The sequence below is a fragment of the Macrobrachium nipponense genome, chromosome 24, assembly GCF_015104395.2.
Source record: "Macrobrachium nipponense isolate FS-2020 chromosome 24, ASM1510439v2, whole genome shotgun sequence".
Lineage (NCBI taxonomy): Eukaryota > Metazoa > Arthropoda > Malacostraca > Decapoda > Palaemonidae > Macrobrachium > Macrobrachium nipponense.
In genome coordinates, this window is record NC_061091.1 from 74,925,566 (window position 1) to 74,945,406 (window position 19,841).

Consider the following 19,841-nt stretch of genomic DNA (forward strand, 5'->3'; position numbering starts at 1 on the left):
GCTACTTATAAGAAGTTAGGCAATTTCATTAAATATCAATCTGCAGAAACGCCAATGAATCAAGTTTTTTTAGAGATTCAAAATAGCCGATATTGGAACCATTACCAACAATAAAATATCTAGGCTGGAAGTTTACCTTCTGAGGGAGATTCACTTGTGAAAGATTATTAAAAATGAAGGCAATCTTATCTTGAATATGTTCTGGTGGTGGCGTGTCTTCTTTTTCTGTTGCTACGAGAAGAGTTTCGATATTTGTCGTCGTCATAGTAAAGGCTGTTGAGAAAATGGAAAAAGGGACAATTTAAAATCCAAATTCACAATGGAATAAGTACAGGATCGATATTGTTTTCATATGCTTTCAAAGAAAACTGTATCAAAAGACTAGAAATAGGGATAAAAAAAAGGGTCAAAAAGAAGTTCCCTGAACATGGGGAATCAGTCAAGGATTGAATTTTGGATAACCCATCAGTGAGTACTACATAATTGATTCAAAGGGTTAACAGCTACATCTGTTAATCAAAATAAGTATAAACTTTCCAAGTTATACAAAAAAATATTCAATTATAAATCACCAACCTTTCCTGAACCAACTGCCGCCGAAGCGCCTGTAATTGACTGAGGGCGGGTAACAGCAGAGGTGGTGGTAGTTGTAGTTGTTGCAGTCATTGTTTTAACAACAGATGTCACTACTGAGGTAACAGCTGATGAGGGAGGAACACCAACAGTGCTCACAGCTGCTGAAGCACTTGCAGTGGTTGAAGACGGTGCTGGAGTACTGGGAGACACATTCATGGATGGAGGTAATACAACACCCGAAGGACGAGAAGGCGGCTCTTGTGACTGAGTGCCATATTTGATATACTGCAATAAGAGAAAACAAGGCATAGAATTCATAGAAAAAATTCATCCAGTTAGTATATTTCAAGTCTACTTTCATAAGATGACCTTGACAAGAATACTAAAAAAAATATACTATTCCAGCAGTTTTCATCAATCAATGAGCCATGCATTCTGCTTCATAGCACTAGTGATACTTAGCATACAAAGAAAAATCTGTTCAATCCCAGACATGATTAGTGCCCAATTGGCAGAGATCACACAATTCACAGCTTAATTATTTGTGCTTATGCTCAAATTGGATTGACCTACGGACCACTTATGTAATATGCCCAACAGTTTACAAGCCTGTGGTAAATTCACTGTCCCAATCTTAGGGAACAAATGCCACGATGACTTTAAAGCAAAATATACAAATTGATTTAACGAAATAACTAAAGTAACCTAGCATCTGCTTCAAATGGATATTGTAAAAGTAGTAACACAGTGGGGTGGGAAGATGCTGGGTTACTTTAGCTATTTCGTTAAATCAATTTGCATACTGGAATATATCCTACAAATTCTAAATGATTCGGAGGCTGATTTTATATATGCAATGAATTTGACTTGCAGTTCATTCATGATAAAACTTTATGCCAACCATAAATCTCAACTGTTATTCTTACAAAACTCCACTGGATTTATGATGTCATGCTATTCTTTCTTCTGTGGGCCTTGTTCTTATCGAAAGAGTGCTGCTACTTTGTCCTAAAAATTTCGAGAAGTGCTGCTTAACTCATCCTATGAAAACCTAAGTGTTTAATTAACAAATGATATTTTTATAGTAAAATGAAGTTTTATAAATATATTAACCAAGTAATTACTTGGCAAACGACTTACCTCACATGGCATCATAAAATTCATAAAAATTCACGCGCAAGTGACTGTTGCAATGCGTGGGTGACAGGTCCCACCCACTGCAGGGACTCGTGAGCAACATTAGTCGATAGCATCATTCTGAATCCCACATTGCAAGGGGGGTGGGATGACTGGACTGAACTCAATGTACAAAGGAATGGTATTATTGAACTAGAGGAAAGGCTAACACTGGCTCAGTGTTTGTCGCTGGTTACCTGGCAAGAGAGCTACAGCGGGAGATGCTGCCCTCTTGTAGTGCTTATCTTGACCTCGCTCCGGTGGCGTGGCCAGAGCCAGGAATCGCCTTTACATCAGTGGAAGTCTTGCAGCGGGGCATCTACCCGACTGCTGACAAGACTCAAAATAAAAGTTTTATGCCCTTGCCCTGGGCAAAGTACCAAAGTAACAAGACCAGAGAAAACAACCTGTCACCTTACATGTGTTACGCCAACTCAAATAAAGACACTAACCAACTGACCGACTGGTGTGTCTTCCAGGTACCAGGTAAACCCCAGGCTCCCCATAACTCAATATCCTTGTCACAAGGAAAAAGATACAAGAGAGTTCGTGTCCCTCCTATGCTTCCTCACCCAACACCATGCCAGCCACCACCAACAGCCCAAGGGTACTGCAATTTTCAAAGACTGTTTCTACATCTTTCAAATAATGTAACACAAATACTGACTTACACCTCCAAAAGGTTCACTGAAGTATCACAGAGAGAGACAAGTTATGTTTAAAGGAATGGAAGTGATTCCTCCTCTATCAAGGAATGAGCTTCAGACATCAGGTCCCTGATAAAGAACGAGACTGTTCTTTGAAAGTGGACGGAAGGGATTCTTGTCCCAACACCAGAGGTTACTTGAGGATCCCCTGATCTTCTCCATTTTCTCCATGTAACACCTCGGTGCTGTTTTTCCTTCTTTGTCCGGACCCAGGATACCTGTTCATTTCCTAATTCGAATTTTAGCCTAGCCTAACTTTTTTTAACATAAATGTATAATCTACTCAACTGTATGCATTCTCCAATACCAGTATACTCCAGAAATCACCTTAGATTAACAGCAAAACAAGACTTACGACCCAAAAACACCTACCCGACAGAGCTCTCTCCTACCAACCAAACAGCACACGCACGTGTCTCCCTCTGCCCTGTGTTATTGTTTACATCCTACACACACCGCCGCCATCTTGTCTTCTATGACGTCACAACACCACTTAACCCTTAAACGCCAAAGCGGTATTTTAAAAATCATCTCCCGTATGCCGGTGGCGTTCGCGAGTGAGCGCCGAAGCAGAAAATTTTTATTTTTTTCAAAAAATCACAGCACGCTTAGTTTTCAAGATTAAGAGTTCATTTTTGGCTTCTTTTTTTTTGTCATTGCCTCAAGTTTAGTATGCAACCATCAGAAATGAAAAAAATATCATTATCATATATAAATATTGGGATATATGACAGAGCGAAAAAAAATCATATATAATTGTATACAAATCCTGCCGTGAGCAAAACGGTTAAAGCTAGTTAATTTTTTTTTTGTATTGTACACTAAATTGCAATCATTTTGGTATATAACACATTGTAAAATGATCAAGGCAACACAGAGAAAATGTTATCACAAAATGATGAATGAATTCTCGTAACACGCGGACGTAAAAAAAAGCAGTTTTAAAAAATTCACCATAAAATGTTATTTTCATGATAAAATAAATTTTTGAACATACTCACCTGGTAGTTATATATATAGCTTACGTCCCTGACGTCACGGCAGAATTTCAAAACTCGCGGCAATCGCCGATTGGGTAGTCAGGTGCACCACCTGTGCGCCCTCTACCAGGTACGTAGCACCATACCAACTATTCCTCAGATCTTCCATGCCCATAGTTTCTAGAGGGAGGGTGGGAATTTAATTATATATTAAACTACCAGGTGAGTATGTTCAAAAATTTATTTTATCATGAAAATAACATTTTCAAACATCTAACTCACCTGGTAGTTATATATATAGCTGATTAACACCTTTGGTGGAGGGTCAGAAACAGCTATCATCGTTGGAATTGACATAAGTGAATTAATAAAACAAACTTACGGGTTCGTACCTGTTGAAGGAAGCTGACTTTAATGATATCCTGTCTCATTGTGTCTGCTTTCCTTATGAGGTCCAGCGATCCACCCAGGGGGCTGAAGACCTCTTGGAGACTGTCAACCGGTCAAACCTCTATGTGACTAGACTCCCTACAATACTCTTGTTCCGGGCACTACTAAGGAACAAGTTGATCACCTGACTAAAGATCAATGATTGTGGAAGACTGCATCCAGTCTCCACAAACAACCATAACTTTTCAATAGTTCCAAGATAGAAAAGAGTATTGGATTATGGGTTTTTAAGGGGTAGACCTTTTCCCACTACTGAAAGAGCTGCTACACGGACCCAGTGTGTAGCAGTCTTCATACAAGTTTGCACTTGCGTAAGATAGTGCGACGCAAAAACTGACTTGCTCCTCCAGAATGTTGCGTCCAGGATATTCTGAAGAGATCTATTTGTTTAAATGCTACGAGGTTGCTACAGCTCTAAACCTCGTGAGTCTTAACTTTAAGTAGCTTCATATCTGCTTCAGTACATGCTGAATGCGCTTCCCTAATTAATTGCCTTATAAAAAAGGATAGCGCATTCTTCGACATTTGCAGAGAGGGTTTCTTGACCGAACACCAAAGCCCTTCTGAAGTGCCACGTATTTGTCTCGTTCTCTCCAAGTAATGCCTCAGAGACCTTACCGGACAAAGAACTCTCTCTACTTCCTCACCCGTGAGATCCGAGAGGTTCGGAAATTTCGAATGACTTGGGCCAGGGTTGAGAGGGGCGTTCGTTTTTGGCTAGGAATCCCAACTGTAGCGAGCAGATGGCTTTGCCCTGTCTGAAACCTACAGTTTTGCTGAAGGCATGGATTCGCTGACCCATCTTTGCTGCTGGCTAGGCTAATCAGGAAGAGAGTTTTCATGGTGAGGTCCTTAAAAAAATGTTTCCTGTAAGGGTTCGAACTGTCACTCATGAGAAACTTTGAGGACTACATCCAAATTCCAAGATGTTGAGGATTGTATTCTTTCCTTAGTTTGTCTCGAAGGATCTAAGAAGATCTTGTAGATCCTTATTATCAGATAGATTAAGGTTTCTATGCCTGAAGACAGCTGCTAGCATGCTCCTATAACCCTTGATAGTAGAAGCAGAAAAGTTACGTCTCTTCTTGAGGTATAGCAGAAAATCTGCTATCTGAGTCACAGAGGTACTGGAAGAGGAAATAGAGTTGTCCCTGCACCATCCTCTAAAAGTCTCCCACTTCGATTGGTATACCTTAATGGTTGAAGACCTCCTTGCTCTTGCAATTGCACTCGCTGCCTCCCTCGAAAATCCTCTTAGCTCTTGTGAGTTTTTCGATAGTCTGAAGGCAGTTAGCTGAAGAGCTTGGAGGTTTTGGTGATACCTTTCCAAGTGGGGCTTGTTGAGTAGATCTACTCTTAACGGAAGGCTTCTTGGGGTGTCCACCATCCATTCCAGTACCTCTGTGAACCATTCTCTTGTCGGCCAGAAGGGTGCCACTAGAGTCATCTGGTTCCTTCGTGAGCCACAAACTTTTGTAACACTCTGTGTACCACTTTGAATGGGGGAAAGGCGTACACGTCTAGATGTGTCCAATTCAGAAGGAACGCATCTATGTGGATTGCTTCGGGGTCTGGGACTGGAGAACAGTAAGTCTCCATCCGTCTTGTCTGCGCTGTTGCAAAGAGATCTATGCAAGAGCGCCCCAGATTCGCCATAGACTCTTGCAAACTTCCTGATGGAGAGTCCATTCGGTTGTCAAGACTTGAATGTTTTCTGCTCTCACATTCTTTTCTCCCTGAATGAAGCGTGTTACCAGAATCACGTTTTTTTCCTTTTGTCCAGAGGAGCAGTTCTCTTTGCTGCTCTGTACAGAGAGACTGAGTGAGTCCCGCCTTGTTTGCTGATGTAGGCCAATGCCGTTGTGTTGTCGGAGTTGACCTGTACCACCTTGTTCCGGACTACGCTCTCTAATTCCTTGAGAGCTAGGAAACTGCAGTCAATTCTTTCAGATTGATGTGGAACTTTACTTGCTCCTTGTTCCAGAAGCCCGAGACTTCTAACTTCCCAGTGTTGCTCCCCAGCCCAGAGTCTGAGGCGTCGGAAAACAACACTAGGTCTGGGTTCCTCTGCTCTAGGGAGAGGCCTTCCTGGAGCTTGACGGGATCGTTCCACACTGTAGATAGTGTTTCATGTTCGTTCGAAACAGACTAACACATTGACTCTAGTGTCTTCTTCTTGTCCCAATGCTGATTTAGATGAAACTGCAGAGGGCGTAGGTTCAGTCTTCCCAAGGAGACAAACTGTTCTAGCGAGGAAAAGGTCCCCCAGCCCAGACTCATCCACTCCCTCGCAGAGCACTTTCTGTTTCTTTAGGAAGTTTCTTATTTTTCTCTAAAGCTTGTTACCGTTCTTCAATGGGTGGACGGGAAAAGCCCGAAAAACCTGACTCTGAATCCTCATGGCCCCAAGTACAAGATTTCCTTGGGATGGGATCAGTTTGGGATTTCTGGTGGTTTATCAGAAGGCCTAGGTCTTCTGATAATCGAATTGTTTTCTGAAGATTCTCCAGACAGTTGGCGTAGGAATGGGCCTCTGAGGAGCCAATCGTCCAGATACAATGAGGATCTGATGCGTTTCTTGTGTAGCATTGCTGCTACGTTGCTCATAAGTTTTGTGAAAATTTGAGGTGCGGTATTTAGACCGAAACAAAGAGCTCGGAATTGAAATGTTTCTGTCTTGTAAACAAATCTTAGGTACTTTCTGGAGTTTGGGGTGGATCGGGACGTGAAAATAAGCATCCTGGAGATCCAACGAAACCATCCAGTCGTCTCGTCTGACTGCAGCAAGAACTGATTTCGTTGTCTCCATAGTGAATTTTGTTTTCTTCACGAAAAAATTCAGGGAACTCACGTCCAAAATCGGTCTCCATCCGCCCGAGTTCTGGGGACCAGGAATAATCGATTGTAAAACCCCGGAGATTCCAGGTTCTGAACTCTTTCTATTGCTTCCTTCTGAATTAGCATAGAAACCTCTTGTTGTATCGCTAGTCTCTTGGACTCCTCTCTGTACTTGGCTGACAGATCGATCGGTCCTTTCTGCTAAGGGGGGTTTTTTCCAGAAAGGGATCTTGTATCCTTCTTTGAGAAGCTGAATAGACCAAGGATCTGCTCCCTTTTTCTCCCATGTTTGCCAGAAATTTTTGAGTCTGGCTCCTACCACTGTCTGAAGAAGAACTTTGTCAGACTTTATTACTTCCTCCTCTGAAGCCTCTTTTCTTGGAGTTTTTTGTAATAGGTCTTGCATTCCCTCTCCTGAGGGATCTACCTCGAAAGGGCCGAGAACTACGTGGTAGAGGAGTGGTTTCTTTAAGTTTCTGTCCTGCAAAACTTGACGGAACAACTCTCCTTGCTGCTTTAGTCATCAGATCTTGTGTCGCTTTTTGAGTCAGAGCTGAGGATACTTTCTTTACCAAACTATGCGGAAAAACAAGATGAGTCGAAAGGGGAGCGAAAAGCAGTTCCGCTCTCTGAGCGAGCGTTACTCCACTCGAAAGAAAAGAACAAAATTGGGCCCTTTTCTTCAAGATTCCAGCTGAGAAAAGGGCTGCTAGCTCGTTCGACCCGTCTCGAAGCGCTTTGGTCAATGCAATGACATTAAGGTCTGAACGAGTTCTTCCGTTTTGGTAGACTTCAAGTTTTCAATTTTCTTTCCCAACGAACCCAGAGTCCAGTCTGGAAGTTAAAGACTTCGAAGGCTCTAAAAATCCCTTTGAGGAGGTGGTCCCATTTCAGAGGAAAGACAAAAAACACTTTCGTCTTCCCCATGGCCGTCCGACGAGAAGAGTCCACAAGACTAGAGAAGTCCCCATGGGAAGAAGCTGGAACTCCCAAAACCTAGGACTTCTCCAGTGTCGTACCAGATGCTGGATCTGGAAGCTAATCTGGCCGGAGGAAATGAGAAAGCTGTTTTTCCCTGGTCTTTCTTAGAGTCCATCCATTCCTTCATTAATTTCAAGGCTCTTTTTCGAAGAGCGCGATAATACCATCTTCGTAAAGTCGGATTCTTTAGAAGCCTTCCCTAAAGTGAACTCTGAAGGTGGAGAACGAGGGGCAGCTGGCACAAAACTTTCTGGAAAAAGTTTCCGCAAAAACTTTCATAAGCCTTTTAAGATCTGCTGAAGGTTGTAGATCTGTTTGATATTCTTCCTCGGAAACGACTTGCATCTGATCAAAAGGAGAATGGGGGATGTCTCATTCCTTTCCTTCTGATTGAGACACAATGATGTAGCGATGTCATGTTGCGTTTGTGCATCCTGCTGTCCAGTTTCTTGATGCCTGGAGTCTTGTCGTCCAGTACCTTGATGCCTGGTGTCCTGGCGTCCTGTTCTCATGACGATTTTCGTCCTGGCGTCTTGCTTCAAGACTTTTTTTTTTTTTCGTCCTGGCGTCTTGCTTCAAGACGTTTTTCGTCCTGGCGTCTTGCTTCAAGACGTTTTTCGTCCTGGCGTCTTGCTTCAAGACGTTTTTTCGTCTGTGTCTTCCTTCAAGACCTCTTTCGTCCTGGCGTCTTGCTTCAAGACGCTTATCGTCCTGCTGTCTTGCTTCAAGATGTTTTCCATCCTGGCGTCTTGCTTTAAAAACGTTTTTTCGTCCTGGCGTTTAACAGTAAGAGTAGCAGGTTGATATGACTGCATAAGAGAGGAGAGTTTCTGCTGAAAATCTTGCAGTTAAGGAAACTGTGGAGCTCTTGCTGCTGGGAACAGACTAGAGAAGTTGCAAAGTCAATCTCTCTCTCTTCATTCTGTTCGTCTTGAGATGAAAGGCCTGAAGAACGCCAATCCAAGAAGGAGGAGCAGGAGCATGCACTGAAGGCATCCAATCGTCCGATGCTTCCTTTACTCCTATCAAAGACGACGGCCGCCTGTGCGGTATCTTACGTCTTATATTTGGTAGGAGAGCAAAACATCGGAGACGAAAGAGAAGCGAACAGGAGTTGTAGCACGCACCGAAAGTCTCCTTCGTCCGATCCTTCCTTACTTCCTGCCAAAGACGACGGCCGCTTGTGCGACATCATGCGTCTTGATTTGGCAGGAGAGGCAAGCATCGGAATCGAAAGAGAAACGATCCGGAGTTGCAGTTTGCACCGAAGGTTCCCCCGCCCCCTTTCCCAATATTTCCTTGCCCCTCCTACCAAAGACGATGGTCGCCTGTGCGACGTCTTACGTCTTAATTTGGTAGGAGAGCAAATATCGGAACCTGAAGAGAAGCGCTCGGGGCTGCTCCAATGACTACATCCTGGACGCTCTTGACGTATATCGTCCTGGCGTCCAGTATCAAGACGCTCGGCGTCCTGGGATTTCCTTTTAATGGGTCTGGATTAGAAGTCTGACGCCAGCCCCGTCTGGGTACTGCGTCGTCAGAAGACGAAGAAAAACACTTTAACCTCGCCTTTTCTATAGCGAGGGTGAGCGTCCTGGGATCGTCTACAGGTACGCTCGGAGGGGGCCGGGAACCCGACGCTCGGGAGCTAAAACCTCTCGCCTCCCTTCGTCGGTCGACTTTCCTTCTCACAGGGGTTGGTGAGCTTGGAAGAGGTCTAGGACTAGGAGCACGACAAGTCCGAGCGGCCGCACCCTCCACTGCACTTGCACTAATTTCACTATTCACTTTAATATCTCTCATATTAGACCATAATTTATCCCTGTCTTGTGCCAGGGATTCTACCCGTTGACCAAGGGCTTGAATGGCCGTCATCATGTCCTGTAATGATGGACTTTTACCTGTTTCTGAAACTGGATTTGGTAATGATACAACAGGAGGAGGATCAATAGGATTATCGAGGGATAGAGAACTATCTATTCCTTGACTGTCTATGGAGGAGCGAGACAAGGTCTTCTTCGCTCTCCTTATCCTATCCTTCTCTAATTTACGCACATAGCGGTAATATTCAATCCATTCAGTCTCAGGCAAGCCCACACATTCATCACATCTATCACCTATCTCACAAACTTTTCCTCTGCATTAGTACAAATAGAATGAGGATCTAAAGAGGATTTAGCAAGTCTAGTCTTGCAACCTTTCACACACATTCTCAAACTTGAAGCAGAATCAGACATGATGAGAAATCAAAAAGAGAGATCAAAAACAAGCAAAGGTCAAACCAACAATATCGAAACGAAATCAAAATCCAATCAAGCGAAAGCCAAAGCCAAAGTGTACTTCACCAAATAATACTGCAAAAGACACGGGCTATAACGAGCGAAGTTCCAACGATGTCACCGTAGCGGCGGCAGGGAAGATCTGAAAAGAATAGTTGGTATGGGGTGCTACGTACCTGGTAGAGGGCGCACAGGTGGTGCACCTGACTACCCAATCGGCGATTGCCGCGAGTTTTGAAATTCTGCCGTGACGTCAGGGACGTAAGCTATATATATAACTACCAGGTGAGTTAGATGTTTGAAATTGAAATGTTGTGCTAGAGACTCCCGTTTGTTGCAAAATGAAGGTAATTGATTGAATATTACTAGACTGGAAGTGTTGTAGCTTACAATTGCAGTTTTCGACCATTTCGGTCGAGTTAAAGTTGACCGAAGGTTGAATTTTTTTATTTATTGTTATTTATATGAAAATATTTCAAAACTGATAAAAGCTGCAACCATGGATTGTTTTTAGTTTTTTAGTTTATTCTACATAGAAATAGGTGCCACATTTCATATATAAAACTTTATATAACAGCTAATTTAAAATTGTGCAAACATTACGACAATCGGACAAAAAAATTTATGATTTTTTCGGAAGAGTTACCGCGCAGACGTAAGGAAAAAGTTTATTTCATAAATTCACCATAAATCAAAATATTGGGCTAGAGACTTCCAATTAGTTGCAAATTAAAGGTAAATGATTGAATTTTACTAGAATGTAATAGTTTTACCTTACAATTGCGTTTTTTTACCATTTCGGTAGAGTCAAAGTTGACCGAAGGTTGAAATTTTGGCACTTATCGTTATTTATATGATGTTTCAAAATTGATAAAAGCTACAACCATGGGTGGTTTTTTGTTGTATTCTACATGAAATTGCACACATTTTCATATATAAAACTTTATGTAACTGCTAATTTAAAATGGTGCGAACATTACGACAATCGAACGATTACCGCGCGGACGTAAGGGAAAAGTTTATTTCATAAATTCACCATAAATCAAAATATTGTGATAGAGACTTCCAATTTGTTGCAAAATGAAGGTAAATGATTGAATATTACTAGAATATAAGAGTTTTAGCTTACAATTGCATTTTATTACCATTTTAGTAGAGTCAAAGTTGACCAAAGGTTAAAATCTTGGCACTTATCGTTATTTATATGAAAATATTTCAAAACTGATAAAAGCTACAACCATGAGTTGTTGTTTGTTGTATTCTACATGAAATTGCGCACATTTTCATATATAATACCCCATGTAACAGCTATTATAAAATGGTGCAAAAATTATGTCAAAGTGACAAAATAATTTCTGAGATGTGTTGCTGATGCTTTTTAGTGCGAGAAGAAAGAAATTCGCGCTTGCGCGCCTGGGTAACGATTGTAAACAAAACAACGCCTTGTTCCGTGAGCTCCCAGCATCCCCCAAAGCGTGTGATTCAAAAGTTTTCACCTAGTAGGCCTATAACTATTTTTCCGCAAATTTGAAAAAAAAAATTTTTTTTTTATATCGACATACCATGCGTCCAATCGGCACCCAACAGAATTTATATAGACGTTTAATACGTCCAATCGGCGTTAAAGGGTTAAATACATCAACAGACACCTAAACTCAACCATATGCTGTCCATACATAGGACACCTACCATATTTCGATAATGCATAAAATACCAATAACAATTATACAATATATAATCACACACATCTTTCTCCCTCCCCTCCGACTGTTTCCTAACCTAGTCCCCTCTTAATTTCCTTCATCCTCCAACTCTTTACCCTCTACTTAATTTCTTATACTTTCCCCTGAAACTACTGCTTTAGTTAATACCTCAGCCACTTGCTCATTTCCTTTCATCCATCTCCCCTTTATTTCCCCAGATTCTATGGATTCCCTTATTGCTGCAATATCTATTTTTAATCTCTTACTACTTACACCAGTGCTCGATTTGATGGCGGTCATTAGTTTTACTATCAGTATTAACCAAAGCTTCTAAATTTCCCCCTCCTACTACCTCTTCCCACAAATGTTTGAAATATTTCAATCCTTCTATAGCCTCCCCAACACTCAGGGCTTCAGCCTCAATGGTGGATTTTGCCACTCCTGGATTTCCTAGACTTCCACCATATGGGACTTCTCTTCCCATCTGTCAAGGATATAATATAACCCAGTTGAGTATGGCCATCTTCTATGTTTCCAAATGAAGCATCTGCATAGGCTTCCCAATTAATCTTTTCTTCTTCCATCTCACTTATTGTAACTTTGCCCATCATGCTCTTAGTTTTTCTCACAATTTTAATAAGCTTCTTCATATCCTGAGTCGTTCCTTCTTTAAATGCTTTACTTAATTCGCTTACATCGTATTATATTTCTGGCATGGTATTTAGTGATACTCAATTCAGCTGCCTTACCACTGATCTATACTCGGTTAACTCCTTTTGTTCTAGCACTCTATTACCCATATATCTTATAGAATTTATATACTGTCACAGATTAAGGGAAAATCTATTCTCCTGCTCTATTACTACTCTTATATACTTAAACCTTTTACTTTCTAGTTCTCCTACTTGCAATTTCCCAAATAGTTTCCTTTAAGAATCCTTCAGTTCCTCCGTAGCAAAAATCATCTACGTGTGTGTACAAAATGCCCACCTTGAAGCTCCTTCACTACTTTCACCACTTTACAATACCATGCTTTTCCTGCGTCCTTGAACACAGACGGTTTTCTTCAACTTCCATAATCCCCTCCAACCATCTTCCCTAGGTGGCTTTAAATACACTTCCCTTTGTATCCTCGTCATCTTGTAAAAATGCAGTTTTGACATCCAATGTATAACAATTCCAATCTTTCACCTTTATTATGGTTAGACAGAATTTTAAAATTTCAGCATTGCATGTGGGAGCGTCCTTTTCCCACTCTGCCATCTCTTCTTCTAACCCTCTAGCTACCAATCTTGCTTTACATATCCTTTCCCCCTGCCTTTTATCTTTTCAGTTACTATCCATCTTCTATATATAGCCTTTTGTCCATCATTATTTACCTCCTCATATGCCTGGTTATCTCTCCCACTTTGAAATTCTTTTTCTTTAGCTTCCATTACGCTTCTATTTTCAAATCCCAGCAACACCACCTCTTCATCTTCAATTTTTTCTACCCGACTATAATCCCTCAAGTTAACCCACCCTTTGTCATCTGACTGCGAGTCTTGTACATTGTACGAATCAGCCCATGCTTTGCTTGATCTTTTTCCTGCAAGACTTACTATAGTCCTGTATCGTTGTTTATAGCTCTAACTTTATTTCCCTTTTTGAATTTTGGTATCTCTTCCATTAACTCGCCTTCTATTGACTCAATTTCCCCTGCATCTTCCACTGTTTCCTCTACCACATCTCTTTCTACAGCCTCTTCTGTGTCTGCATTCCTTCTCCCGCCTACTATTATCTCCTCTCCTTCCTGCCACTCTACATTCCCTTCATTTGGGCCATCTGATCTACCTTTCACACCCTAGGATTTATCTATTCTAGCTGATATCTCTTCTGTACCTGGTGATCATCTTTGAATCCTAGTCACATGTATCCTAGCTACTTCTCTTGAAGAATCCCATGTTTACTACTATTGTTTTCCCCAATACTCCCATTACTCTTCAAATTTATGTTCTCTGATGTTTTTGTTTAACTATTCTTATTTATGTTCTCTGATGTTTTAGTTTAACTCTATTCTTATTTTATTACATTACTCATTTTTTATAAATGCTTTCTGGCCTTGTGCATTGCATTCAATGGTGTCCATTACCATACCTCTTCCATCCCTTTCTCTCTGCTTGCAGGACTTGGAACTTTCTTCTCCCATTAGGTTAGGCAGTGAGGGTTTTTTCCAAATACTGATTGGTTGGGAGGGAGAAACCTCCATTCATTGAGCAGTTCCTAGCACTCATACCTATTTCAATGCTATGGACCAACTCTACTTCCTCCTCCTCCTCCATCTTTCTTACATTTCTCTTGATCATGCCTACGGTCTTTTCACATAATCCGTTGCTCCACGGAGATTCCGATGCTGTGGCCAATACTTTAATATTCCATCTTTCTGCCATCCTCCTTACTTTTTCATTTTGAAATTCTCCCCATTGTCTGACAATATTTTGGAGGGCGCTCCAAATTTAGCAACCAGCACTCAAAAAGTGTCCTTAATTATAGTTTCTGGGTTTGGATCTTTTATTCAACAAACCTGACAATACCTCATTGCCACATCCACTATCAAACCAATAACTTTCTTCTAACTCTCCCACATCCATCGCTACAGCTTCATTAAACGTTTTACTCCAAGAAAAGCCTACGATTAGTTTGGCAGGATTTCTTTTGTATCTTTTACATACCTCACAATTTTCAATCTGGTCCGTTAGTAAGTTTCTTATTTCCTCTTTTTCTTTTTCGATTAACCCATTACTCCGTTGTGCTTCCTCTGTTAGCTTCCATATTTTATCTCCACTTCCATGACCAAACTGTAATTGTCATTTCTTCATTGTGTTCTTAATTTCCGTCAGATTCTTTCCCTTCCAACCCCCCCGTAATAATTAGTACCTGTTCGTCTTAACTCTACTTTCATTCCCCCTAATACTTCTATTATGACAATTTTCTTTCAAATTTAGGGTCATACCCATTTTGCTCATGGTTTCCTTACCTATTAGCCAGGGTATATCACCCAGCAGAATTTGTCTTCAAATAAAACTTCTTGTTTTATAGTATCACAGGTATTTCTATTAGTCCTTTCGACTTATGTCTCACCAAAATTAAACATTTTATTAGACTCTGTCCTAGTGTCCCTCATTCTCCTCAACTCTTCCTGACTCAAATCCATGACAATGCGTGCTAGTCACAATTCCCTGCAAAATGTCGATTTAGTGTCTAAAATTGCATCAACCACCTTCCACGACTCTTCCACTATTTTATTAATTTCTACATAAAACTCCTCTTTTTCTGTCCCAGTTTCTGTTTTCAGCTTATTTTCTTCTAGTTTTGTTTCAGTTTTCTTCCTTTTATGAAAATTCTGAGGACAATCCCTAGCCCAATACCATTCCGAGCTGCATATTGCACATACTGTTACCTTCCCTTCTTTGCTTATGGGATTTCTTCCACCTCTACCTCAGTTCCATCTTCCTTGATATCTCTGGTTTTCCCTCCCTCTCCCAGAACTCGCATTGCCTTCTGACGACCCCCACCACTCCTGTTCCTCTTTAGTCCCTAATCCCTCAAAATGACAATTTGTCGAAAATTGCATTTTTCCTAACTATACAAACCTGAGGTCCTTTAACAATAGGAAGTAGCTAGCGGCAGCTGGAACGGTCGTAAGCTTCGAACAAGGGGAGAACGGTAGTTAACTGCTTGTCCGACAGTCGCGCGCCGCGCGAGGTAAACAAATCACTTTTGCTTTTGGCCCATGCAAAATACGCAGAGTGAGGGGTGGCATGAGGAGGGACTATATGTAAAGGACCTCAGGTTTGTATAGTTAGGAAAAATGCAATTTTCGACAAATTGTCATTTGTTCCGATACGTAATACAAACCATCGGTCCTTTAACAATAGGAAGACTCACTTCTTGGTGGGAGGAATCCGAGTCTTTTGATGAACAGACTGGTGTTCGTCCATCCCTGGAATGCCTCCCTGGTCGTAAGAGCGAGGGAGGGATCCAAGCCTCTGTCCGATTGATCGGGGTGTGCACCGCAGGATCAATGGTCAGACCTCTGGGCCGAGTACTAAGAGAGAGGCAAGCGTATCTCTTCGTACCAGCAAGCAAGAACTTGTTCCTGTTTGCAAGAGGCAACATAAAGTATGGTTGTCTCAAGCTGGCATCCACTTCCTCCCCCTTGTTGGAGGAGTGGTGGGTATCGCTCCTATCCCTAGTGAAAGGGATAGGATGGGGCTCTGTTGAGTAGCTCACCTGCATCTTGTCCTTATCCAGCAGGGTGGACGACCGTGTCCCTCTAACCACAGGTAGAGGGGAAGAAAAAAGATGGGAAGAGGAGCCAGTCACACTCTCATTCACTCATCCATTCTTACGGTCACACCAGGACTCGATGCTGTTCAACCTGCGAGGGTCTGGGTTCGCTACACAACGTGTTGAGCAGCCACCACGGGTCCCAAGGAAAAAGATCCAAGGACCTGTGGGCATATCCCGAAGGTAAGAAGGAAGGGCATGTGGTCTGGTTGGGACCAGGACCCCTGCCTTCAGTACCTGGCGCCACGGAGAAGTTCTTGCGGACAACGGCAGCATCTCCTTCGCATCGAAGGCGGTGAAGTCCATTAGGGAGGGAATTCGTGAACGACTCGAATCCAATCGTCAGGGACCGAAGGGTTCCGAGTCTTCGCTACGAAGTTCGGTACGAAATCGAGCGTCACGGATCCCATCCCCTGGATGCTTGACTTCGCAGGAGAAGTGCATGCAGTTCCTCAGAGGAAAAGAAGGAAATAGTCGCATGACCTAATCCCTCTTCACTACTCGGTGATGTCCAGTACCCATAACTGGTCTGTCCGTTTGCCACGAAGTTCTCTCGCATCCTCCTATCCCCATGCAGCAAGTTCTCGGTAGTGGATAGGACACCGACACTCATGGTGGGTGTCGATGGTATGGGTACTGTGACAAGCTATTGAAACGAAGTAATGATTGCTCTGTAACAACCGAACTAAGTCAACAGCGAGTTCGTAACTGACTCGGGCGCTCTGACAGCTGCCGACTGACTGCGTTCGGTAGGAGGAAAGTTGTCCAAGCATCCGAGTAAGTCACGTGACCTTCGCCTTCACAGACGAATCGAGAGAAGGATTCTCAAGATTCATAACCTGTGCTTACAAATGACTGAAAACGCTAACCGCTATTTCATTGCTGTCCGGTGAGAAGTCGTAGTTGCAATGAAAGCGGGGCGTTCTTCAGTAATGAAAACACAGGGGAAAGCCGCCTGAAGAAACTGCTTCTCATGGGCTGAACATTTGGAAGTAGAGCTGTCAGGTCGGAGAGTAGGCGAGTCTTCTGACACATCTTGTAATTCGGGTTGAACAATGAACAATTGTACACCTACGAATACGAGATATTTTGAAGACAAACTCAGATGTCTGCACAAAATCATTCGCATTATCGCAGTGCGATGCAGCGGGAGACTTGTACAGACTTCTGTTACCGTGCGGTAAACAGAAAGATGAAAGAGTCCAAGAGATATCTCTGTTGAAAATTCTCGCAATGTCGAAGGCGATGGAATCTAGCGTCACAGCAGTAGATGGTCCTTCATTATTGCGGAGAATCCCCGTTAATCAGAGACCTAAGTACCATGATTGTTGGGCAGAGATACGGTTCGGTAGTCAATCAAAGCAGGGGAGAGAGAGAGATAACTGACCGTGCATCTCGGAGGCCCAGCTGATACTGAGCTGCTATCAGGCAGTTCAATACGCAGTAGTTGAGGCCTGAGCTCGTCGCTGACTCGTCATCCTGAGTTGCCAGGTAATCCATTATTCCACGAAGGAATGCGTTCGGCTAGAACCACCGAGCATAAAAGATATGCTCGAGCAATTATATTTAGGCGAAACGAATTTCGGTAAAATATAAAAGTTTGAAATGGTGTTGTCGTGACAAAACCATAAGTAATATAAAATTGAAACTGAAAACTCCTGGGAGGTTGCAGGCAACCCCGAGTTGCAGTTCAATTAGGATACTTTCTCTTTCTAAGTCGCAATCCGTAGATAAACTAGGATATGCGCCTACCCCTCGGACAATTCAACTGCTTAGTAGAATCATGTCGCGAGGTTAATATACGTAGTATATTTGTAGGATTCTGAACACGATCTCCATCCTAAATTCTTTTTCCTTCAAGAAAACAAAATAAGGATTGGAGATCGACCACCTTCGATCTCTATTAAAGAGAGTGAAGGAGAAGTCTTCCTCGAAGGAAAGCTTCAATGGTGAACAGAATACTAAGACGATAGTTCAAGCCAAACTGGAAGTTCCCGTCCGATCTTCTCTATTCCAGGTTGGTCGCCTACTGTGAGATAGTTTCTTTCAGCAGCAGTCTTCTTAACCCAATGCTAGAAATTCCAGGAATTCGGATCCAGGACGAGGTTCCCGATTATCGTGTAACATATCGGGGATTCTCGTCTCGCTCACTTTGGACCGTGGTCTCGCCTAAGTGTTTGGAGATCGTAAAAAACTCGAAAACACTGAATGCGCTAGAAATTCCGTGAGAATTCTAAGCAGTCTGCGCCCGAAAAACCCCCACCGAATTCGTCAAACGATATCGGCTGGTGTCCTCTCGATTCCCGTAGAAATCGAGAATGGGGCAGGATCCCTCCTCAACGACCGGGGCTTACGTCAGGTAGGACCCGAAGGTCCCCCCCGGTAGCGCAGTCCCCAACGTGGGATCCTACAGAGAAATCTCTGTAGATCCCTCCCCTTTCCCTCGTAGCCGTAATGGAGAGAGGGAATGGGGGAGGAATTGGATACTCGCTCGCCTTCCCAGTGGAACTAGCAGTTGGAGAAGTAGGTAGACAAAGCCATCGCCTTGCGGCGATGGCCTCTCAGAGTCTGGGAAAACGTATCGTCAGGAGAAAACGTTTTCCCACGGAGGGTTACGAACTCTCACTGTAGGTAAGGGTCTGCCGCCACTGTGAACGTCGTCTGGGTGGGGCTGATCGACACCTGACAGGAGAGAGCCGATACCGTCCTCCGACTCATTCCAGTCCTCATCGAGGTCGAAACCTCTCAGGAGGACGAAGGAGTATTTAAATACGTGTCCGAAGACACGTAGAAACGCCGCTGTCGCAGTAGAGGAGGTGGAAGTAGCTTGATCGACCGGCCAGAACCTGAGAAGCTGCGGAGACGCCTTACTTGGTTCGGAGACAGAATCGGCAAGCTCGATCGCGGCAGACACCTTGGTTCGGTTTGGGTTCCCTCTCGGGCCCCAAAAAGACTCGAGCAGAGATGTGGGCTCTGCTGGTGGGAGCGGCAATCCTTCCGCAAGGTCATTATGCTGACGAATCAGCTTAATGACTTCTGCAAAATTCCTCTGTATCTCGGGAGTAACTGCGTCTTGCGGAGTAGGACCGTCCAGTCCCTCCAGCAAGAACAGATCCCGAGATACTCCTCCTTCAGAAGGAGGAACAGCGGCAGACCCCTGACGGTCGCCTCCAGCTACTTGCGCGTACGTCCTGGTCGGTCCTAGAACCGTGCCTGGTCCATACGGCGTCATAGCGGGATCGCGAGCGGCGCACCTCTCGCGATCACTCCTAGGTACATCGCTCCTCCCGGTGTAGCCCGAGGAGGTTGAAGGTACAGGAGAGGCAGACCTGACGCTCCCCCCTAGCTCGCTGGCAGGACCAGCGTGCTTGGAGGGCTGCTGCTGATCGTCAACCTGCGGTGGCGATCGAGCAGCAGGCCTAGCCTTGCCGCTCGCCTGGGGCGAAAGGCTCGGCTGAGAACGTCGACGCTGATCTCTAGCGTCAGGCTAGCTGTTGCTGGTTACCGTCTCTGCCCGGTCCCGATGGGAGCGGCATCAGGTGACCTGCTAGGCTCGCTGTCACGGTGAGACCGGCGAGCTTCCTCTCGGCGCGTCGAGCCGCTGGTACCAGCCGTGGCTGGTACCGACGGCTGCGGGGACCCCTTCCTCGCCTCAACCCGTGGCTGGTCAGCGACCGCCACGTCAACCCGAGCAGCCAGCTGGTCGCTGCGAGAGCGTCCACTGGCCTGGCGAGTGTCGTCTGCACGACTCTCGCCAGTCTTCTGCTCCGCGCTTCGGTCTTGACAGCGAGCGAGCTCGGGCGTCAAGACTTTGGCTGGACA

At 43.7% G+C, this 19,841-nt stretch overlaps 1 protein-coding gene across 1 annotated transcript in view; it reads right to left on the minus strand.

Moving 5' to 3' along the window:
• LOC135203555 (CCR4-NOT transcription complex subunit 1-like) overlaps nucleotides 1-19,841 on the minus strand; it is a 188,162-nt gene that overhangs the window by 105,538 nt on the left and 62,783 nt on the right. Inside the window, exons 18-19 of the mRNA XM_064233297.1 lie at nucleotides 573-861; nucleotides 137-273 (exon numbers count right to left, since the gene is read on the minus strand). Of these exons, the coding sequence (XP_064089367.1) occupies nucleotides 137-273; nucleotides 573-861 (426 nt within the window). The remainder of the gene's footprint in view (nucleotides 1-136; nucleotides 274-572; nucleotides 862-19,841) is intronic.